This window comes from Varroa destructor, unplaced genomic scaffold (assembly GCF_002443255.2).
Source record: "Varroa destructor unplaced genomic scaffold, Vdes_3.0 BEIS01000007.1, whole genome shotgun sequence".
Lineage (NCBI taxonomy): Eukaryota > Metazoa > Arthropoda > Arachnida > Mesostigmata > Varroidae > Varroa > Varroa destructor.
The window spans coordinates 1,136,374-1,161,656 of NW_019211460.1; the positions used below are offsets into that span (position 1 = coordinate 1,136,374).

A 25,283-nucleotide genomic window follows, 5' to 3' on the forward strand; every position below is an offset into this window, starting at 1 on the left:
ATTAACAGTGACAACTGTGTACGCTCGACTTAGTCTGTGTTGTCATTTGACTTCATTACAAGACATTCATTCACTTTTGCCGGCTTCCTATTTCTAAAGCGCTTCCATTGCTGTCGTAAGGGCTTATGTTCGTACACAGAATAGTGGCATCTACCGCCAATCATAATTGACAAGCAGCAAATAAGTAGGCGATCCGGAACCATTTCGCTACGTTTATTTCTATAAACGATTGACTAGCATACGACCGGTCTGTGTGTTTATTCCGTTCGCATGGGTGTGACCACGTATAGCAAGCTGCCAATGTGCTTGTATTGACTTGAGTTCGTAGCGACGCGGGATAACCTGTACGCGGCTCGTTAAAGTGGTGGTAATGGAAATGGCGTCTCTTGTAGGCGGGGGGTAGTGGCCGGTCTACTACCGGAGGACGATGCCATTGGCACGACCCGACGCAGCGGCGCCAGCTGCTGTGAGTATGTGGGGTTGTATCGTAGTGCGCAGCTCAGATGTATCTATTTTGCAATGTATTATCTAATACGTAAGCGTGGTCGATGGCGGCTTGGATATCTGGCTGGTTGCAGTTGTAGTTGTGGCTGTAGCGTGGCGCTCGCACTTTACATCAACCCTCTTCTTCTGAGCTTATAGTTTTCTCGTAGGCTCCGCCCACAACGCTCTTTCTCATTCACCCCCAACTTTGAAGGCGGTTGCAAATCTGGCAGCAGCCGTAGTGCAACTGAATGCCACTGTTTGATGGGGGTCAGAAGCCGGCAACTGGAAGGGGGTATGGAGTTTTGCGCGCGAAATTGCCCGCAGGGATCTGTGGGAGCAGGACATGCGGGTTTCAGGTTCCGGGGAGTGTATTCGGGTAGGAGCAATGCTGCTCTGTACTCAGTCTAGCTGCAGCCGATAGGTTCGTCTGTACCTGAGTCAGTGCCGTGTGCCGGTGGTTTAAAAGCGCGCGTCGTTCATTGCCCAGCGTAGTTGAGGAAACGGTCGCGTCCGAAAAATAGATCTCTGTTTTTCGTTTAATCGAAATCGGTGAATGTCGGTCACACACGGCGAAGCAAAGTTGGTCTCCTTATATTAAAAGAAGTAGGAAGACGAAAAAGCATTAAAGCAGCAGGTGGAGGAACAGGCAACCAGGCGTGCGAAATAACGAATTTAAGTGTAAAAGGGTCGACGAGGACTGAATAATAGGACGTCTACGATCACCCTCATCATCGCGCCTACATAACGCGCGTACCAACCTACGAACCTTAATCATACCAAGGTGAGTGTCGTTACGTGATGCTTGATCAGTCGATTTCGAAAGAATGAATGGACTCGATATTGTTATAATTACTGATGAGTGCTAAAGCTACTAATGGGATACCTGACGATTGTCTTCATTGGAAGCGAACCCAAGAATGATAACTGTATAGTCGAACGTGCCGCGGATCAGTACGTAGTTTTTGTCTGTTAGGCATTCTTTGGCTGATAGCTGTTCTGGAGTCTCATCTCTATGGGGTTGATCCAAAAGCTTCATCCAAAGCTTTTTTTATAATTAAGAGAAAAATCGCACTATCAATCATCATTTCGCACATAGTTATGCTTAAAGGCAGAATCAGGGCATTTCATGTAGAGCACATACTGCTTTTCCAAAACTGGCCTCCATAGGAATATGCAACAAATTACTTGATTTTTGAAGTTGAATTTGTGAATCAGCGTGCAAGCTGATATCCAGGAACAGCAGTCCCATAAAAATCAACTGTCCCTAAAGATGGAGACCGAAACGTGAACTGGCTCAAAAAAACAGGGTAAACCAACCTTTGGGCAAATTGTTTAAGATCATTGGTTACCTATTGGTAAACCAAAGTAGAGTCAGGTACATACTCAAATGCTTACCCGCTCGGTAAACACCTCATATTGGCTTAATATAGTTTAGGTAACATTTAGAAAAAAAAAAACGTTAACGTATAACGCTGAGTCAACGATATCGCTCGCTTTTCTCCCAGAAGCTAGCCTTCGATCCTGATAAGAGGTGTAATATGGTTATTTTTTCGATATCAAATAAGTTTGCTTGCCAGATACCTACGGAATAACAAAATGAAGTAATGGTGTGCTTTAAAATTTCGTTTCTTAATAATAATTAGACCACATATGTATCGTTAGAATATTTTACCCATATACGACAAATAGCCAAACGAAAACGTTCCTAACAAGGCCAAAGAGAATGGAAAAGCTTTCAATCTATTGTTTCTAAGGCAGAGCCTTGGCGACTCTTAGAAATCCAAATTTCAATAACAAACAATAAAATGCACCATTTATTTTATTCTTCATAAACACGCTGTTGTACTGAGCTCGCGATCTAATATACTAATTGCTTAGTAATAATAAACAACGTAAGGGCCTGAGCTTAGACGCCAAACGTATTTGCCTTTAGGCATCTTTGAACCTTGAAATATTTTTTATATGCGGAAAACACTTTCGTGCAATGTCACAGAAGAACATTTTTACTAGATGTCCTACTACAAATATCAACTAAACATAATCATTAATAGTGGCTTTGGTATTCTGTCTCTGACGGTGGCTGCCACGAGTGGCACCATTACTATTAAATTAAGGCGTAACATTTAGCAAATGATTGTTTGAGATTTGTCGACTACGCCGATCAATTTCCTGATTTAGTAGCGTATATTGACGCAGTTCTTCTTAGCTGATGTGGTCGCAAGCCCATGGCTTATTGAGACTACAAAATACCAATGAACCTCTATGGAACCTTCTTGACCCACAGAGGCGCCTTTGAGAGTTCGTTTAAAGAACACTTAAAGCCCTACCTACTAGCGACCTCATCTAATCGCATCGACATCAAACTATTTTCTAATTGAAATGAATTTTTCCACAAAGATAATCAGTTGTTTTATTTTCAGTCAGAATATGTCCGTCACTATTTATGACCTTCTTCCTTTCGGATGGTAATTCATTTATTTCGCGACATCAAGTTAAGATTTGAACAATTTTTCTATTAAAAGATTGCCGGGACTTTTTTTTTAACTTGATTTTTTAAAATTTACTTTCGAATTTAAAAGTTATTTCCCTGAAATGTTGTCACTGGCTCACGGAACCTTCAATAGCTGATCTTTCCGGAAACTGGTCTTTGCGTCTGTAGCAACAGGCCGGACTCAGATTCGTGAAGCAGTCTACTTCTTGAATTTTTTATAACTCATTGAAAATTGCCTACTGAAAGCCCAAGTGGCGATATTCGCATGGTCGGACTGTTTCAGATTTAAGAGACGCTAGTGCATCTCAAAAATACAAAGACAGTCAGTGGCGAAAAAGCGCACTGTTATAAAAAGAAAAGGAAGATGGATTAATTAACATTTCGGGCGTATTTCCTACTGAATGACCTGATAATCAAAAAGGTCATTAGAGGATTTTTCCGTAGGTTAATGTTAGCAACGAATATAATTTTTGATATATAAGATGAGAGAAATTGCAAAAAAATGTCAATGAAAAGGGCAAGATATAACCGTAACAAGACAAATACAATTTTAGAATAGATTTAATTTCTACGTATCCGATCTTTTTAGAAAGTAACATACGCTCTTTAGCGACAACCTCTTTAATGGCGAGGTGCTCTTTAATATATGATTTTGGACGTTTTTAATTTAAAGCTTATAAAATCTAGCGCAGGAAACATTTTGATTCTACCTAGTATTATAATTCGGCCATTAAGCTATTACGATACTGGTCTGAATACATACACATAAGTAATTTTTATGTTAAATTTTGCAAAATTAGATAACGTCTCAATTCAGCTCAACGTTCGGGTGAACTGAAGTACTTAAGCTGAACTGAGACAGACTGTCATTTAGTTTATATTTCGGTTACAAAATGAAGCTTGCCGCCACACTTCTCTCTGCTCTTTATTGACTGACAACACGCGTTAATTGGTGAAATTCACTAGGTACCATGAAAGATTTACATCTCGATTCCTCCCTAATATATTGGTTCTATAAAAGTTTAACAAACTACACAGAGCAAAAACAAGAAAAACTTAGCTGTTAGCGCTACGACACGCAGTTGGTAGATTCCGACTGTTAACTCAGCGCCACCAGTACCATAGGATTGTGGCGACAAAAATACAGGATGAAGTTGATGAAGTCAATTATATCGATGGCTGCTCCTCGTATCTTTAGATATTCGATTTCTTCATTACGTGGACTAGTACACAGGATATATAACTAAGATAGTGCCGAAACCGCAGCACACGTGTGGTGATATTGTGACGCGTAAAAGTACAAAGCAAGGCGAAATGCTTAGTCGCAAGTGTCTCACCTAAGATCCCATACCTCACCCCCAATGTCAGCTTTCAGACCTAGGTTAATTTAAAAAAATAAGAATATGATGAGTCAAGCTATTCATACGACTCCAAGTTAGAAAAATACGCGGTTCGGCTAACATTAATTTCTACATCTAAATCACTACATATCATCGGACAGCAGCTAATTAATAATTAAAATATAGTTTGCGGCTATCCGGGAAAAACACATTTGCGTAAACCTAAAACGCAACCGGTAATTTCGACTCGGCCCGACGTATGACGGTTTAAGGGTTGGTCACCTAGTATCAAGTTGAAAAATTTAATTCTTACAATGCTTCAACCTAAACCTATCTTATCCCAACCCACTTTCCACACTGATTTATTTTAATTATTAATTAGCTGCTAATTATGAAAAAATAAAAACATATCAATTAAGGAAAAATAAATAATAAGTTTTCATCTGACAGTTATGCAGCCAAAAAAGAATCGCCTGAATTTTTGCTCAGAGCTTCATATCAGGTAGTTTTATGCTGTCTATTATCGTTGGACTATTGTACTCGAATTAGAAATTTTATTGACATGATAAAATATCGTCGGCTGACTTGATATGTAGCAAAAATACGCGTTACCGGCCTACTTAACGCCTATAATTAAAGGTGATGGTTTTTTAACGCTATGGTATTACTCTGCATGCGAACGAACTGCAGGGTAGGGCGGACATTCAAGCGCTATTAGTCATTCAAGCCAATTAGTCATTATTGGGCATCTTGTCGTAGTCACTGAAAAAAATCAGTGTGCACCAGGATACGAAATAAAAAAGTGGCTGATACATTCATATACAAATACGATGATCTACTAGATTAGTGTTATGCACGCTCACAAAAATTATATAATTTTTTCAACACAAGGCCAATATTTGCACGTAACGATTTTTTGCTTTGTATTTCAATAATCCAATCGTACATAGATTATTTCCTCTGCGGCTGTGATGGGCAGTTGGGTGACACTCGAATCTCAAACGTTAGCGTTAGATGCCGTTAGCGTTACTATGTGATGGAGTACCGTCTCAAAAGTGAGCTTTCTTCTCGACGAGCTATATTTTAAAGAGATTAAGTATGTACTAGGATTGTAACGGTCATTGCATTCACAATCTGATTGCGGTAATAATATCAAGTTATACAGGAGTATGGAGAGACGAAAAGTTAACTTGCACTTCCCAAAAGAGTGACCTTTCGGTCAATGAAAGAGCCTAATGGCGAGAAAGAGAGGGTTAACAGTTATTCATAGGCAAACCCAGCACTCGCTAACACCTGGTTGTTATTTTGCAACGAAAGCATCGCAACATTAAGTGTCCCGTGTCATTTGCATGGAGCAGAGTTCAGTATTATTATTGGGTTTTGTAAGGCCCATAAAAGATAATTAACATTCATTTTAAAATCGAGATATCACTTTAGGGAAAATCTTTTCGAAGGGGTACTCCTGGTACAAATTTTTCCACAGCAAACGAACCGTCACCTCTGTAGCGGTACTTTTAATTACTTCTTAGCAATGACTGGGCATAATAGGTTCTAAAGCGTTTGATTTTAACCGTTTGATATTGAAATAATATGTTCTACGAACGTAAATAAGTGAGCTAATCATTTTCTTATATGAAGTTCTATCTGGCAGTTATTTCCAGCATATGCTTTTTCCCATTAAACTAGAGTCCATACTTAATCAGGTGTCCAGTACCAGAAAGCCAAACCCAAATATACTTTTACCGAACTGAAAGACCTTTAACAGTAAGAAGGACTATAAGAACTTTTAACATAATAAACATTTCACGTATTTCTGGTATTTTTAATACTCGCGCATAACAAAGTCCGTGTTTGAAACTTGAATCAGAATTTGGCCAGTTACCTCTGACCACTCAAGCACGTGTTTTAATTATGATGTTTACGTATGCCCATGCATAGCTTTAATGTATGCTCCATACGAAAAATTTTCCTTCGAGAAAAACTTAGCGCAAATCATTCTATGTTAGGACACATGGCAAGCTAAGCGTCGATTCCGTCATCTTTCATTAGCTAAACTTTAGGCACTACCTTGTTTAAAATAACGCTCACGTTCCTCCACAATATTTCCACTAATGAAGGAAACATTTGTTTTCGGGACGAAGTTCGTGTAGAAAAAGTTTAGCAAAATCCTCGACCACTTCGAAGTTTTGTCACGCTTACATTTCAGAAATCTTTGTGTAATAGGGCCAGCTACTAAATAATAGAAAGAGAACAAACTGAAGGTATCATACATCTGACATCGCCGCACTCCTCATTGCCTGTCTCGCTAATTTATTGGGGCAGAACTCAGAAGTGTGTTCCGACGTTACGACCTGACCTAGAACGGCAGGAGCGTAGTGGGCAAATCGCGCTTTTTGGTCACGCCTATGCTAGCAAACCATCAAGAAGTTCTAACAGCTTCACTGTCTGCACTCGCCCGAAGCCGGACAGAGTCAGAGAGAGAACGAGGGCGTATGAAAACAAGCATTGCCAATCAGAAGAGTTAAGCGAAAAAAGCGAGACAAAACCCGAAACCCACTGGCTGGTTATATATACATATACAGACGCAAAGCATAAAACTGGTGTGGTTATAACACTTCAAGACGTGACAACGAGTACTGAGCTTTCTAAGAAACAAGGAATGATATAAAGGAAACTGTCCACTATTGGTGCGCATGATCTTTTAATGCGTGGCCGCCAAAAAGTAATGTCGCACATAGGCGGAGTGAAGCTCTGCCTCTTCTGGCCGATTTAGGCCAGCACGATAAACGCTTACAGCAAGTGTTACGGCTTGTGTAGAAAGAACTATATTGTCCAGGTGATCTACCGCACTGATATAGCTGATATTTTAAATTTCATCTCACTGTAAAAACTACAACACTCTAATACAATGTCAAGAGAGTACAGATGCGAACAAAAAACACATTTAAAGCGTCTTTGTAATTATCCATGTTGATTGAAACATCTAGATGCTGTTGTGCAAACATCTGCTATTACTCGAGCCCCATTTTCATCTCAGTTTTTATTCAACCTCAGGTCTGTTTACGTACGAAGCTCTCCATAATAGCAGTGCAAGCCTGGAAAACGGATTTACCCTTTACCACCCCACCTCTAACCCTAACGCTCTAATTCCTTGCAAGTTACGTTCAAGGTCTTCCAGAATCACTTTAAAGCACTTATCCTGCTCGTGTGGCACGGAAGCAGGAAGGGGATGCAATGCAATACAGGTATTTTCTCATGGTGTAAAGGGCGGTGTCACCATTTCCGCCTTAGAGCACCGCGATATCGACGTCGGGCAGGCATAGACTGGTAATGACTAAGTGGATCCAACTGTGAGTTGCTTAGTTAGCCAGTTACTCTTCAGCCGTTATACAACTGTTGATTTCCCTAGCAGCTTCGTCCATATTTAAAAGGGTTTATGCGAACTGACCAAAAGGAATTTCCATGAGGGCGTCTAAATCCCAGTAGGGTTCCCAAAGTAATACGATTATGCTGACTGAGGTGACGCAAATTGCCAACGTGCAGGAAGTACATATACCACCATGGTCTGGTTGCATGACCAGTGCGAACAAACACATATCGTCTACGTTAAGATATAGTTATACCAATCTTTTTATTTTACAAATACATCAACGTATTAAAAATCGTTTAACACTATTTAACGATTGTTTGGTTCGGTTAGCATGACATTGTCCAAATAGTAAACAAAGCAACGGCAATAACTGCTTCATCATTCTATCATTTTTAGATGACACGACCGTAAAGGTACGGCATAAAGAGATTATATTATTACTAACATAGGTCAATTTTGTACACGATTCTCTTCAATTTATTAAGTTGTAGACTTATCGAAGATCATATTATTCGGAGCAGATCTTCAAACATTAAGTTATATGTCACACATATTGTATGTGCGTACGGACTGAATCACGGACGGAAGAAACGGACCTTTGGACAGTTTACAAATGTTTAAATGAAAAGTGTTTTTATAGTTTCCAGTTAATATCTATCGATGCAGTAAACTACACGGCAAGAGGAAGCAGACATATGTCTGTGCGGTACGTTTGTGACGAAAGAGTTCTAATGTCAATTTTGTACTCTGGTAATAATATGAAGGGCTGATGTTCTTGTAGAAGCGCCGGTTGTTAAGACGTAATAGCATCTGTTTTCAATAAACTTTTGGATTCCAAGCCAAATGAGGAAGCAATTGCTTATGGAAGATCAACCGAAGGATATGCAGAGAGATTCTTTTTGTATTTAGAGATGAAATTACTGTTTCCTTCTCAAATAATTACGTTTTCTGATACTTTATTTTCTTTACTACCTTTCTGAATATATTCTAGACAATTTAGAATATCATGCACCAGTTATACCAAGTATACAGATTTACGCGGCGGTCCCATTTCAAGAATACGTATCTCGTTGGGTCAAATATCGATTTTCCTGCCTTTTTTAAATCGCTCCTATTACCCTAATGCTCTTAGTTTTGCGAACGTGTGGGAGACAAGCGAAAAAAGAAAGCATAAATAATTCATACGAGCGAAGGTAGTCGCTCGCATGCGACCTTGTTAGCGTCTGCTTACGACAGAACTAATGGTGATGTATTAGATGATCAAATGATATATTAGATAAGTTTTAATATACTATATGGATAAACACGAAGCTTACTTGAACTAAGACTTAAAAGACAAAGTGTGCGTGCAAGACTGCTATTAAGCACAAGTTGCTTGTTTGTCGCGTACTGTTACGTGTGCAAATTACGTTGCTAAGCTGATAGTCCGTTACGGCTATACGTACGGCACGTTCACGGCAAATTCAGCGTAACAATTGTAATAAGCCATTACGGCATGTTACTGCACGATTGGTTGTCTTTTGTTGGACAGAGGAGAAGCTCAGACACTACGTCTAAGATAAACCTTTTCTAACAGCAGTTTCAAAAGGATTTTATGAAACTTATAATTGAAGAATACTTTTAAAACGTCCCATCGGTTGAGATAATAATTCAACAATATTATTCAAGTTAAAATATCGCATACAAAAGAATGTATAAGACCGTGGCTACACTTAACGCGTTGTCTAGCTAGCCTAACAGCAAATTACTTTGATGTGCCGTATAACTTAGTCAAGAACTAATGACGTTCAGTATTAAATGACATTGGGGACCTGCGAAGGCTATGGCTTATGTAGAAAAGTTAGTAAACATACAGTATCATGGTTTAGTTTAGGTAAAAGCTGAAACTGCAACTTTATTTCACTAGTAGTAACTTCGTTGGTCGTCAACTTATTTTTGATCATTGTTTTCTGACAATTGAATAAGATTTGCGCGTATAATTGTATGCACGATTTTTCAAGGTTATCGCACACGATTGCACCTATTTGGTCTTTTATTGAACCTACTGCTTGTAATATGTATAGTATACACGTTCGATTTTAAAACTATACGATATTTGTTTTATCACGAACAATTTGTACAATTCGAATGCAGATCTTAATGCTGAATGGTCTTGTCATTGTCTAGGTAGCCTCAGCCCAAAGATACAAACTTAGTTGTTCTCGTTAGCACAGTTGTCTGCAGCGAAAGATCAGCTGTTAGTGATAAGCTTAATCCTCCAAGGCATATCAAAACGAAAGTTGCTCAGAGAACAAATGCATCAGTTTGAGATCGCCCATAACACGAAGGAATCCACAAAAAGTAGAAAATAATTAAATCTATTTAGTGAGTAATGCGTATTTCCCCCAAGCAGCCAACTGGCGGAAGCGCGCATCCCAATGGCTACGGCCCCATTGAGCCTTACTACAGAAAAGTCGTCTGCTACAGCGATTGAGGTCAGAGTTTCATTTCGCTAGGCCGAAATACTCGTCAGGTTTATTTTCGAGTTGTAAATTCCTTATAAGTATACCATAGCGCTAAATAGAAGCTTGTGTCAATCGACATACATCTTAAATATAGTACACCAGACAAGAAAAGCCGTAGCCGAACGGCCGTTCCAAATCGTTTGCTTTTAGGATGACAGTTTTGTTCAGGTCGCTTCGTATGCTAACGAGTACACTATACGTGGTATGCTCGATGCTTCACATTACGTGGATCATTTTGTTTTTGAGATTATAGGGCCAGTACATGCATATCGACGATAAAAAGCACTATTTTTTTGGTTTACCCATGAACACTGCCCGGGCTTTGTATGTTTCCGGCACATCTTGCAAACGTCAGACTTCCTTAAAGTATAATTAATTCATACGGATTCTTGCAGATTAACAGATAAATCCCTACTATCTGTTCATGAATGTAAAGGAAGAAGTGCCAATTGTGTTTAACTTCTGTTTTTGTCGAACCTTGATAAAAAAAAACTCAGTGCACACATTAAAACGAATCACGTTGATTTCGGGCCGATCTGCCAACTACAGATACCGTAAGAGAATATTCAATGAATAACATTTTTTAGCGCATTCTAAATGCACAGTTACTATTATCATTTATTTATGAATGGATAATTGTTATTCTACCCAGATACTCACAGAGAAATTCGAGCTCCTTAAGGCGATTGTAGTTAAATAAATACTGCAGCGTATGAATTCTGCCCTGTTTCGGCCGCACTTCTAACGATGAGGGATAACTTATCTTAAAATATCTGTAGACTGAAGAGAACTTTACATCCCCAGTGAAGTCTCTCTTCACAACTTAACTAAAGAGTCAGGATCAATCATTTTGTTACTAATATTATTCACTAAAAGCCTGCAATGCAATCTACGATGCCTTTTCTCCTTCACGTGATCAAAACTTCGAGCATAGCAAGAAGCGATGAGGTCGTCTCGCCCGTGTAACGGTTGGGGTTGGCCTGTTGGCCACTGGAGCGCACTCTGGTGCGCAATGGCCGCGCTTGCCTCAATCGGAGGCCCAGACGGGGTTGTCGCCGTACCGCTGTCTTCAGTTGGAGTTCCCTTAAACTATCGAGACATCGTTTTTCAGCAAACACCAATTCGTATCTTTCGTTGTCCTCAATGCGAAACAAATGCCCTTATTCTCGCAACAGAAACAGACGTCTCAAGGTGAGGACAACGTTTCCTACGAACTGTTTCCTAGAAAGTGACTATGCGATTGGGCGAGCATCACTAGGGTTCTTGGCAAAAACGAATAAATGGGCATAGAGAAGTTCATTTTTACTTAAGTTGAGCACAAATAAGCTATTGGTTTTTAGGCGGATCTTATCGCGCGCATAGTCAAAACATAGCCGACCTGAATGCTTAAAGCCGTATTGATTTTTTAGATCGAAGAAGAGCGGATTCTCCGATCAACGAATCGCTGAACTCGAAGGGATGCTGATGAACAATCGGTGAGTACGCCAAACTCAGGTATGTTAGTTAGATCATTCGAATACAATTATTTTGTACACAAGGTTTAGAAAAGGTGAAGAGTTTCCCTCTAGAATTTTTTCCAAGCCCCTACGAAACGTCTTTAAGTGAGGGTCGTTATTGTTTTAGGTCACAAAGCTTTAAATTGGAGCCCCACGGACCGTCTGGATATTTTTGCGATTTATCCTTCGTTTACATAAAGCAACTTTAACCTTCACTACAGTACAAAATTTTAAACTATACGTTATATATATTTAAACTAAACGACCGGGCGAATCCAGTCTAGGCCTGAACGATTTAATCCAACACGATTTTATATAAAACGATCACTCGTTAAAGTGAAGGAAACTAGAGCTATCATAAAACACAATTGTAGTTTATTAGGACGATTTCTAAAATGCCTATCTGAATTACTAGCAAGTCCTTCCAATAAATACAGCAACAATTCGTGAAGGTCAATATTTTTCTTTCAATTTTTTGATCAATTTAAAGAAATAATTTATTACAATTGCAAGCCCTCTAGGTTAAATATTTATTTACAAAGAAATGCGACATATATCGAAGCAGCTCAGCGCTAAGGTTCGAAGTGGAATTGTTTTTAAACTTCTCTCTACGCCTGGCTATGTCGGGCTGAAAATAGCAGCGTTTTCAACACCCGTCTTGATTTCGGACTACAGAGGTAACATATAGAGTGGCAAAAACCAGCATTTTCAATATTTCAAATTTGTTGCACTATCAAAAAGCGTAAGATATTGTCCAACATGTTCGTTCCTAGTGCAGCAAAAACCCTTTGGCTAAGAAATACAAATTTATCTTAGAATGATTTTTCTTCGAGTGTGACTCAAGGCAATCTTCGATGGAGTATGTTAAAAAAAAGCAAGACTCTTTGGTTTCTAAACCTAACCTGTAGGTAAGCTATGCAATCCGCTGCGCGACGCACTAAGGACCTGTTGCATGATTTTAGATTACTGAATACACCTGCCCGCAACCTATTCATCCACAGGATGAAACAGGATAAATTCGGATAAAGATGATTTGCGTTTCTAAACGGGCACTATGTTTGCGCGTAAATCATCTTATGTTTCATTGATTGTGTATTTTATCAAACTTATGTAGACACAATCAATTTCTAAGTCCATGAAAACATCTAACCTCTTACGACTCACGTTTTCTCTCACCTAATCTGCTGTCAACCAGCCAATGAGCGAGCGGAATCGTCCGTGTCTAGACATTATGATAGAGCTTTTCAAACGAGTTGGACCGCCATGCAGCAAAGTACATTAAAACGTCGTTGGGGTCGTTGGGACTTATAGAATCTCCCATATTGTCTCCTCTACTAGACCTATACTAACATGTGGAAACCGTCACGTCTGATCGACGAAAAAAGGGAACTTCTGAATTTACCCAGTTTCTTTTCCTTTCTGTACGTTTAATAGTGGCTTCAGGGTAATTTCCTAAGTTTTTTTTATGACCAACCACAGTGTAGCATTTGCCGCACTGAGCTGAACTAGTAGCTACTGAAAGCTGCGGGTGTCAGAGTGGCTGCCTCGAGTTTTTGCTGATCAAACCCAAGGCAAGCACTCGTTCGACCATCTTGAGAGACCCAGTTCTCATTTCGTAATTATAGCAGCTGCAAGGGGTCTAGATCGCAGTTCTTGTAGGACGACTTGCAGGCTACATGATATTCCTAAAAACTATACTATATATTACAAAGCTATCCTAGACGAAGAACTAATGACGAATCAATGTAATTCAATATAGGGCAGTATTAATCTTCACGTTTGTCAATCGAACGATTTGTATTTGCAGGTATCATGTTTGAGCCTTTGAAATCGCAGTGTTGTGCTAATGTAGTGTTGCTGAATGTTTATTTTTACTAAAAATAGATTTTGAATATTACCGGTAGAGACTATCGTGAGAATGAATATGGCCGAACGGATGACAAAGTGGTATAAGAAATTCGAAAAAGTGCGAAAAAAAAACTGTCGGGCATCCAGTAAAAGTAAAATCAGGCATCGAATCAGCAGAACTCTGCGACAGCCGAACAAACTAGGATTGATGAAAGAACAGAAACAAAGAGGTTGAGATCGATCATCTATGAAATATTCACTATAAAATGTAACTAGCAACTAATGACTACGATAGCAACTTTGAAAAGCCAAAAATCTCGATTTGTTGGCAGTCAACTAAGAGCATAATAACACTAGACAATACAAGTAGCCAAATTAGCCAGCTTGTCATTCACGGACCCCAACAGAGTTTTCTGTGATTTACATATGTAGATGTGTGAGGAATCATTCTATAATTTCCTCCATTTCACTTGCTCATAGTTTGTTGTGTGATCAACAGTCGCGCAGCGTTAGGGTGACCGGTTTCCGCTGGCTGAAGCAGAAGCGTTTCTATCATAAGGCAACAAACAAAGACAATTTTGCACTGCAGAAGCTTGTCTAATCCTATAGGATAGGAAACACTGTTTAGCCAAGCCTTCAACTCAATGACATGATCTATTTCTCTTTGTTCGCTTATTATGCGTCGTTTTATACGGCCGAAATCCCTAGTAGCTACTTCCAGAAATTTTTACCTTTGAACTAAAAATACACACAGGATCGTGGAACATATTTGGCAAGTCTCCATACATAGTCGAACGCTGTTTACCTATGAAGAGCTACTGTGAAGTATATAAAAAAAGATCCAAATATATCTCATTCACCTCACTACTGGTTAGCGGTCACAAGGTTCCTCCAAAGGGGGTACCGTTGAAAAGTTACGGGCTAAATATAGTCGTCCTAGTCTTCGTTCTATCTACTATGCCAAGTGCCATAAAAAAGCTGTTCGAATAGATATGCTTAATTAAAGGTTACAGAGTTACTTTGAACTGAAAAGTAGTGAACTTCTAAAGTAGTATTGGAATTTACCCAACGAACGCTCTATCTGCATAACAGTGATTTATACATGCAATGTTACAACGTAGCTTGACCTCTCGTCTGTTATCTCAAGCCGAAAAGGCGAAAGAAAAGCCATCGTTACGACGGTGTCTGCTTAAGCAAGAGTGTGCGTATAACTTAATTCCTAGCATCTTTTCATTAATTTAACATTTTCTATGGTTTTTTACTTTTTTGTGATTATTCTTACTATTTTTTTTTTTTTTTTATACTACTGTTCGTACGCTATTCGCCTACTCAGCTCGTCCTTGTGATAATAACTGGTGAATTCAATTAATACGAAACTAACTAATCTACCCAGTTGGGGTAAATGGAAGAGAGTTGAGTACAATTTAGCCCTTCCTAAGACTATGTAATGCAGATAGATTTTTCGGCTTTTTCTGGTCTAGCCTATGTAAGCACTACAGCCGAAATATTCATAAACACATCCAGTGACATAGTTTTAATTCACTGGGCTCAGATGTAATCCTTTCGTGACTAACTGTATATGATTCTAGTGGCAATATCTATGTACATGTAGACACATGTATATGTAACTGTGCATAGGGAAGCTCCGCATTTAGCATCAATAGCTTTTTACTCAATGGTAGACATAGGTATGAAAGACATGTGTATGTAAAGTGCCCGGTATCGGGATAAAACAGACGTCTTTGCTCATGATTCACATATTTACGAGAATATATATATTTGAAAGATTTTTTCCGTGTGCGGTTCTTCTTACTGATAATACAACATTCATCGGCTGCGAGTACAAATCATTTTGAAAAACTTCTTCTCAAAATTCGTAAATAACTTTTCTACGGAAAGCAAGCGTAAAGCGAAACATTCAGTGCGTGCACTCGTTGCCGTTTCGCTCATCTATGCGAAACACAGAAAAAAAAAATAGCTTTTTGCGCCATTTTGGTAAATTTACAGACTCCCTCAAGCAAATCTCTATCGTTGCATTGCGTTGTGTACATTTGCCTCTGATTGTTCAGAAGCGGTTTAGAGATTCAGAATAATGTAGGCCATCGATTTCGAGCTGTCGTGGAAATTCCTATCTCTTATGAGCCCGTTGTTTAGTTTCGAGAAATCGTAACATGTCCGCTAAGACAAAGGGCCTGGATGAATTCGTTTTCGGTAAAATCACCTCTTACTAGTCATAGTGTTTCAAATTCATCCCGAATACTCGCGTTCGGTTACGAGTGAGTATTTGGCGACTTCAACCGAACGCATCATCCGAGGGCTGACCGTTTCAACGTCGCGGACTCGTAAAGCCACTGAACATTTGGTTTGTAGAGCAAGTGAAATGTTGTTTCTAAATAAGTAACTCCTAGTATTTGTTAGGGCAAACGCCTTTCTAAGCAGCCATGTTAAATGAAACGACCATGCTAAATATAGATACTTCAACCGGCCCCATTTTGTTTCGAAATTATTAATGAAACTGGTACGTGTCCTTGACGCTAAATTAGGGAGAAAAGCTAGAACGTCGACCCATTTTACGTAAAAGGCGCGATAATCCATTTCAGCTGGAATTCACTTAGTCTTCTAGAGTATGTAGAGCCACCTCAGTATTGTTTCAGTATATACATATTTCAGTATTGTTAGTTTTAAGGGGTTCGCTCAGTTGATCAGGGGGTTACCATATCCACAAAAGGTTCACTGGGATAATTTCGAGTTGTTAGTACAAACTTAATTAAGGTATGTACTTATGAACTTTATTTATGCGACTAACGCAATACTGAACTAGCGTTTTACGGCAGCAGCAACTCATGAAGAGACAGGACATGAAGTGTTATTTGCGTCATCCATACTATTCGATTTTGTGATGATATGTTATTTGGACGCTCGGCACTGAAGATATGCTTTCGTCTAAGTTGGTTTGCTCTGTACGTTCATATTGCTGCTTTTCTATTTCCAGCTTAAAAATGACGATCACAGTTGAAAAGCGTCTTGACACCTCGCAACTTCAAGATGGCTGACGAGTGCTTTTACAGCGGATTAATAGTGTGAAACCAGAACCGTCTGATAACAGAGAGTATTTGAAGCCCCTATATTTTAAACCTGAGCATATTCTTTGCGAACCTTAGCCTTCGTCCCACTAGAATTGACAGTAATTATTTTCAACACGCACCCCTCAAATTCACCCCCCGAAATTCAACTGGATCAAAATCACTGTTGATCCAGCTGAATTTCATATAACAAATCAGCATTACGCAAGTACGCCCGGTCAACATTAAGCCAATAGATCAACAAACTTTCCATCCCACATTTCTGAGACTGAACTGAAAAAAATCTTTTCAAAAAAACAACTAATTACGGGTATTGCTTCTGTGTTAGCGATAGAGAATCTACATATGAAATTTAGCTTACAAAAGAGGTTTATGAACAGTAACCGCGTTAGCACAAATATATCGCCCTTTTTCCTATAATACTGCCAACCTAAGCTTTCCACGTATGAAGTTTCATAACTCCTCAGATAACGCCGTATTAAATTGTGACCAAGAAAATTAGTAATCTTTCTGGAACGAGGCAGTAACTCAGTACCATTGTTTCGACATTTCATTCATCAATCGATGTCCATACAGCAGGCTTGACGCTAACCTGCAGACAGGGTAGCACTGAACGTCATCATGAAGGGTATTTAGAGTGAACAAGATGGCGGAATTCCCATTGCATAGAGAGTCGGGGAAAGAAGTAATTTCTATTCCATTTAATAGCCAAAATAAGTGAGTATAATATATTTTGCTGCGTGAAAAAGTTACTTATTTGCTTTGACAGGTATCCAAATTAAGGCGATCTTAACTTGAAAAAACTTTTTCGGTAAGAAAAAAGCGAAGGCTTGCGGTGCTTGCCTATATGTGAGTCACCTTCTCTCATCGTAACTTTATAGGCTCTACAACAAAAAGGATTAAGTACCGGGGACGTAAAACACGAAAAGTACATAACACAGCTAGATTTTATCGAGACTCAAATGGGTTGTTTTGTATTCTGTGGGTTCTTGGTTCTAGACCCAGAACTGGCATCGGTTCGATTCGCTCTTATCGATTCCGATATCGCGTATGTGAGTGTTTAGGGATTTCGTACAGTTGTTTAGTGCTTTTTAGATGTTTATCAGCCAGCCGTTTATCGAGAGCTAAAGTTAATCTGTAATGCAGCTCAGTGCGTTATTACTATTCCGTGTCAGTCTGTGTAAATTTCTTTTGTGTGGTAACATGATTAGGTGTACAGACAATGTATTTATCCGAAACTCGTATGAGTGTTGTCACGGTTTTTGTCGTGTTTTTTGTCCGCCTCCATATACGCAGAATGCGACGCAGTGGATTCTCGGATCAGCGGATTGCAGAGATGGAAGCCATGTTAATGAACTCTATGAAAAGACCAGCGCAGCGAGCTTTTACCGCCAGCGAACAGTCGAGGTAAACAGACAGATAGGCAATCAAATAAATAAATAAACAAAAACACACGCGGCACCAACTCGTCCCGTCTTAATCAGCGATCCGTTGGCAAACCTTTTCTCGCATTGAACTACGAGGTTTGGCCACTCCATTGACAATGACCCTGTGGGCTAATCGAAGTCAACTCAGTTATGTAGCAAAAACAAAGGAAATAAAAGGAATTATAACCGTTATGAGTTGGTATAATAACGATAACAGCGTTCAAACACATCTAAAGAAAAATGGGAACCTTTTAGTTGACATAGCCCGTTACAACATCGTCTCTATACGAATAGATTTGGTGCTCATCGCACTCACGTAAAGCAATCGGCCATCTTCGTTTCGTAAACAGATACGCCGATTTCACTCTAATGTTCCAGCTTTACGGGAACAACTTATGACCACGGAAACCTTTACTGAAAAACCCTCGCGACTTATCATAATGATAAGTGAAAGACCAAAACATGCTTTATATGTTATTGAAATAGTTGGAGACTGGTGGTCAGCAATACATGGCGACATCGCATCACGCCATTACGTTTACGGGCCGAAACCTGAACGATCTGTACCGGCCTTTACAACTTTTACCTTTACACAAATGAAACAATTTGCGGACCTTTATTGCCCCTAATCAATGATCAAATCAAACACAATAAACATATATCCCGTTGTCATTTCCCAATGTCCAAATGTTTCACGATCTACTACAGACAATGCATCTCAGTAACCATTATATTATGTGCTTTATTCTTCTTGTTTTTTTTATTCAACAAAGGAGAGATCAATATTTATGAACGATGAAGTTCGTTTGTAATTTAAATCATGACACGCAATCTTGGCAGGTCTCGTCTCTCGCATGTCAATATAGAACACATAAATTCTGGACCATCGCTATGACTGTACCAAAGGTAACGATAACGCTCTAGATGGATCGCTTTAGAAGGAAACCGAATGCTTGCAATGAAAAAGGTATATAATAGTTGATATTAATAGCGGTCGTTGTGATGGCAATAACAATGGCCAGAGGCTAAGATTAACGCCTGTTGTCTCAACGTCATTCGTGCCTCTTTTCCCTCTTCGCTAACTTTGACAGTTACTGTTTATGAGGCACCTTGTTCTTCTATCCCTGTAGCAGTTGTCTTCAGTGTGATCACCGGATCAGTATTTAAGATGTCTGTGTATTGTTTTTATGATTAAGATCATCGATCTCAACGGTCAAATCGGTTTTTGTTCAACGGCTGTAATATTTATGGGCAACTGACTATTAAATAGTCCACGTTTCCAAACATTTTAATTGCTCATCACCACTGCCCTGAAATAGAATGAACTAACTAGACGAGACATCGTCGTTTCCACCTATAACCTTCAATCCGATTAATATCCGTTTCGCCGGTTATTGATAATAAATAATACGTGCCGTATTGCTATAGAGTATTCACACTCGGCGTAATGACCTTGCCTGGGGGTAGATCTAAGCGGAAATATAAATTGTAACCTTGAAACAAACAAACACACGCACACACACACACACCCACACATGTGTTTCTTTTCGATGTAATCAAATAGTCTTTACTAATTTGTGTCGCAGAGCTTCAATATTCTTCAGTAGAAATGGAAGGATTAAGCTATTGGGAATGCAAATGCGAACTCTAGCGATCTAGTGATGCCTATATTAATACGACTCATAACGGCAGTCCTGTTGATCAGGCTTTGGTAAAAAAAACACTATTCGCTTGCTTTGATGCGAAAAGCGTCCACGAACGCTTCCTGGCGCCCAATGTTATGTACGAAACACAAACTTGATGAAGCCCGAGTATATGATTCGAAGTAACCCAACACAGGGAAAACAAAAGCTTTGATATTACACATTGCAAACAATGATATATTGGAAATCATCCACTAAAATGAACACAATATGATGCTAATAATAATAATAATAATAATAACGATAATGATAATAATAATAAATATAAAAGACTGCAATTGTACGAGCCCACGTGCATGGGAAGTGACTGGTCTTCTTCTTCTCGTTTTTATTTACCCTTTATCCTTCTTTGTCGTGTAATAATTCTTCTAAGAACTTTCTCGTCTCGCTAGCCACAGTCATTGCGTGAGAAGCCGATTCGTCCATTGTAATTAGCTGTAGACTTCTGTTATAAAAAAAAAATTCGAGATTTATCGTGACACAGCTTTTGCATGCAGCCGAGGTTTCTTCTTACCCTAGCACTTCCTATATCACGCACAGCTTCTGCTTCCACTGATGTCCTATGTAAAAATACTTTTTAGCCATTTGCACACATGTGGTCACATGTATATTTTCCTGGTGTTCGTACCAATCACACATGTCTGTCACTAAGCAACGAAGCTATATCTATCCAAGCCAGCGACTACTAGTGCCTAAAATCCTATGTGCTGAAGAAACGCTGACAACTATCTTCGACCAGCTACCCATACCAATTTCTTCTTTATAAGTTATTCTCTCCTGTCACAGGTAAGTGAAACGAACATATTCTTTTTTTGAATGATGAAGTTAGGCAACTGGCTTAAAGGAGCGCACCTGTAGTTAACTAGATCATGCCATTGCACCATGTAATTTTCATGAATTTCCAATGAATCACATCCATTCAAATCTTGGTCACCGTTTTCTCATACCTACGTACCGAATGCATTTACAAGGCCATATAAATGTTTTTAAGCGAGATGCACTTTTTAGAGTTATGCAGGTTTAATTGCTCCATAATTCCGATGCTCTGAACTTTTCTTATCCAATGAAGTGTTTTCAACATTGCAGTCTTACCATTACTTTCGCTACTAGGAAGACGCTTATACACAATGTCATCCTCACAGAGTACGAAAACTTAAACCATCAAGTTTAATAAATCCTCGTCGAACGAATTAATTAGATAATTCTGCTAAAGGACCTAATCGCTTCTTATCTTCTCTGACCCAAGGCAGCACTGAAAGCCCTTTTCTACACTGCAACACCTGTTTTTATTTGTAACCAAAAACCTAGATTTCCTACTTTTAAGCTTTAGTTGAACCTTGCGTGCGATACTGAGAAAGGGCGAAATATACAAGCGTAAGATGTACTACCTTTCCGCATTCGTTTAAGGTATAAAGTGATTATACTCTAAAAATCAGTTTCAGCTCCTTCGTATTAGAAAATTAATAATAAAGTATTTGTTACCCATTCTGCTTTTTGCGTAAGCTTTTTGAGAGCATCGAAAAATTGGCACGTTTCTTACAAAGGTTCATCAATTGGCCATTTAGTAAATCTTATACACTACTCAATTTTCGCTATGGACACCGTAACCATACACAGGTGCAACGAGACCCCACCCATTGCTAGACGAGATTATCATGTTGAAACTTCATTACAGTGGATTTCATATATATGGTATATATATATATATATATATATATATATATATATATATATATATTAACACAATTTCCCTTACTTTGCTGCATTCTTAGGAACAACCTGTATCGTATTCTCCTATATATATTGTAATCTCTCTCCCTCTCTTTCTCTCTCTCTCTCTCTCTATATATATATATATATATATATATCCTTCTCAATGAAATGTCCACTTTTCTGTCAAGCGCAATGCTCATGACCGACTTTCTGCAAGCTTTATCTCAACATACTTTGTCCGCCAAACCTTGTCTCTATCTTTCTTTCTGCGCCATCGTCTACTTAATCATTGCCAATGATCGTTCTCGCCTTTAAATAGATTAATACAGAAGTATGCAGTTTATTAGTTAGATTCGACTCTAATCCGCCCTACTGTTTCCTAGAAACTGATAGCCTTTCTATTTCGTCGTTATGCATTCGACCAGATGGCTGCCTTCCAGTATGAAACAAGCTCTGTCTGTGCCCGGATTCGAAATTATGCCATAACGCGTCCCCACTCATTTGATAGCCTAGTGTGGGTCTACCTGAATATGTATGAAAATCTAATTTGCCTATTTGCGACTAAAGAAGGAACTATCTAAATGAAATTATGATCGCCGCTCTTGAAGTTATAACGCGGCAACTCAGCTACACTCCTATGAATATACTAAAAACCTTTGCTAGTCCCTTTAGAATTTAAAAATAAGACTCATTAATAAGAGCCGAAGTCGCTGCTTATGCGAGTGTCCACTGCTCTAACGGGTTGCCATGAGCCAGCAAAAAATAAATTTCTACAAAACGAGAAAATATTATGAATAAACTTTTTGTGCGATGATTTGGCCTGGATTTACCCTGTGTGTACGCCTCCATATAGTCTCAATCAATCGAATGAAAAATATGTGTTTGGAATGCTAAAACATACTAGCAAAAATACGACATAGGCCTAATTGAGACGTGGCTCAGTTTGGATGGGTCGCAGCGTAACACCGCCATTTATTTGTGCTATAATGCATTTCTATATTGATACGCTCGATATCAGAATGCATTAGTTGCTGCGCTCGATCCAGGAGCAGCTCTTAACTGCTTTTAATTAACACTATACCATTCTATATAGTGCTGATCCTTCAGCCGCGCACGGTAACAGTCTTCACGTTATCAACGGAAATCTGGACGTCAATGGGCCCACTCAACCGCCGGAGACGGAACTAAAATGGGCCATAGCGCTCAATTTGGAGACCAACCCGCGCCATATTTTAGAGCTCATTGTATACCCCAGTGCTGCTTCGCTGATTATCGGCCAACGCGGTGTTGGATCGGCACGTAAAAGGGAGGACACAGGGGCACCTGGTCGCCCACTCAGAGGGATTTCCACTTTCCGGACAATCGGAGATATCAACGCGGTTCTTGAAATCCTTCAAGCGGAGAACAACACCAGGTATAATATCGCCGATAAAGGCAGCTGTAATAAACACAGAGGAACAGTGAAAGTTGTAGACGTGCAAAAACGCAGCGGATTCAGCGACCAGCGCATGGCGGAGATGGAGACTATGGTCCTTTCGCAGGTACGAAATAAATTTAATATCGAGATAAATTTATTCCATGAGTAGAACTAAAAACCTTCGTTCTGCCAATTTATACACATAAATCTATATGTAATTTTTTGCACAGGGTTAAAACCTCCCAACGTTACTAACTTAATTAGATGATGTTGTCCGTGGCAAGGTGAGGTTTGTTTTGCATGTGTTAAGGATGGAAAATTACACAAGATTTGCACTTAGTAGTCATAACCTGGCCTGCGATAACTTTTACAGCCCAAGGAATTCAATGAAGCACCGCGTCTCAGCTGGCTGTTAACGCCAAAGCTCTATGTTAAAGCCAAAGTTTAATATGCTACCCACCTCGCTAACGTTTCTGAAGAAACGCAACATCATTCGGTTCCATGTGGCATCTGTCTGTTGTGAAAAGCGCCGCGATGAATGTCCATACGTGATATAGCTAGATAGGGAAGACCTATTCTCTGGTGTAAGGCTCACACTGTATCTTCAATAAACTAGAATTTTATCGAATATTCGATCGGGTGTGCAAGTTATGTCAGTGTTCTCAGCATCAGATAATAACAACAATGGAGCGAACAAAGAAACTTTTCACTCGGGCCAGACTAACGCAACAGAGAACGCTACATCTACATCGTTACGAACAGTCTGAGGTTGTACTGGAAGTCGAAACGACACATCCTAAAAAAATTTTTATAGTTAAATATAGATCTTCGATAATGTAAGCTCTATGGCAATGTGATCGTGTTTAACTATATGAACGTATCAAAAATAATTGTTAATCGAATCTATCGATATTAGTAGATTCTGCAAAGACGACATCGGATTATTTAATAAAAGCCGTATGCGTTTTACATGCCTCGATGTTTTGTTCGTAACATAGCTCATTTTTTCTCAAGCATTCTACGCAGTATTGTTAGTTAATCGTCTTTATATAAATAGGCATATATGAAGACGACTACTAAATCATATTTTTTCAGAATCCTTAGTCAGATTAGACATGTCCAACCTAATATTTTTTTTCTTTTTAAAATTCTCATTCAGGAACGCGCTTGACTATAGCTAGGTTTTCTTTCGCGTACAGATTTGAGCTTGAGAGTCGAATCCAAAGAGATAATAATCTTAATTTAGCGCATCAATAATGGTCGTTTCTTTTAATTGCTCCCCACAAGGTATGTACTCCTTTATGCATGTTTAAAGATCTCCTATTTTCTTTATAAACTAATTGTTACTTCATTTAGCAGTAAACGAGGATTAAGCTCGACTTCGTTTTTGACGCCGAGTCTTTTCCGGACCCAAAATGATGCCGAAACAGCCCGGGATATCTGTGCAGGGTACGGTGTGAGCTCTTTGCCAGAGAGAACTGCTCAAAGATGGCGTCTCGAATCATGCCCACCACCGCCGCCATTCATACGAGATCACTGAAGATTGCCGAATCGCACTTCCGGGATGAACGGCCGGCTAGTCGTTTTTGAGTTGGTCGAGGAGATAAAGTGACTAATAATAACGTGACTAAAATTAAAATAAAATGACTAAATAAATAAAACATACGAGATTCATTAAAATATTAGGAGGCTGGATACCACTTAAACTAGGTGAAGGGCTCAAGGAAACACGACCTCGCATTGTCTTCTAACATCTCGGCTCCAATCGAATAACAAACACACAGTAACAATGTTTCCATATTGAAATTCAACAGGTTTCTACATTGAATTGCTACGGGGCACAGGAAATAGTATACGTACATCGATGCGAGATGCAGAAAGTACTAAGAACTCAGGAAAGTAGGCCTAGTCCTAGAATTAAACGAGATGTTCATCCTCAAAAAACTACGACTTGTGTTCAATGGGACTCAAAAAGTCTTGTAGAATGGAAAATGATTGAGGAAAACGAAACGACTAACAAGGATCTGTGTGCGGCCCAGTTACATCAGATGAGTCAGGCTATGCGGCTGAAATAACCTGATAGATAAGGCAACATCATACGTTTTTATGGCAAACATTGCAGCAAACAGGCCGCCCTGCAGGTGCGTCAGTAAAAGCTTACTTGGCATCCGCCATATTTGCTAGACCTTAAGCTGATGGATTGCTACGTTCAATAATCACCGGCAAACAAAATTTCCAGCAGTCCATTTGCCAGAAAAACAAAGTCTCAAAAATGGGAACTGGGTCAACTTTTTAACAGCTCACCAGAAAATTTGTAGCGAGAAAGGATAACTAAATTAGTTGGTGGCTCGAAATTACAGAGAATTGTCAAAAGTGACGGCGAAGACCTAATAGATTATTGCATT

The 25,283-nt window shown here is 39.2% G+C and overlaps 1 protein-coding gene and 1 long non-coding RNA gene across 6 annotated transcripts in view; one reads left to right on the forward strand and one right to left on the reverse strand.

The window, feature by feature from the left end:
* The window catches only part of LOC111254732 (uncharacterized), a 39,670-nt gene that overhangs the window by 10,501 nt on the left and 3,886 nt on the right, over nt 1-25,283 (reverse strand). The window lies entirely within an intron of this gene.
* On the forward strand, nt 464-23,852 carry LOC111254730 (uncharacterized). The gene is made up of 6 exons (XM_022815880.2): nt 464-1,267; nt 11,126-11,382; nt 11,601-11,666; nt 17,915-18,025; nt 22,555-23,002; nt 23,252-23,852. The coding sequence occupies exons 2-6, from the start codon at nt 11,135-11,137 to the stop codon at nt 23,324-23,326; spliced, it is 948 nt and encodes a 315-aa protein (XP_022671615.1). The 5' UTR covers nt 464-1,267; nt 11,126-11,134; the 3' UTR covers nt 23,327-23,852.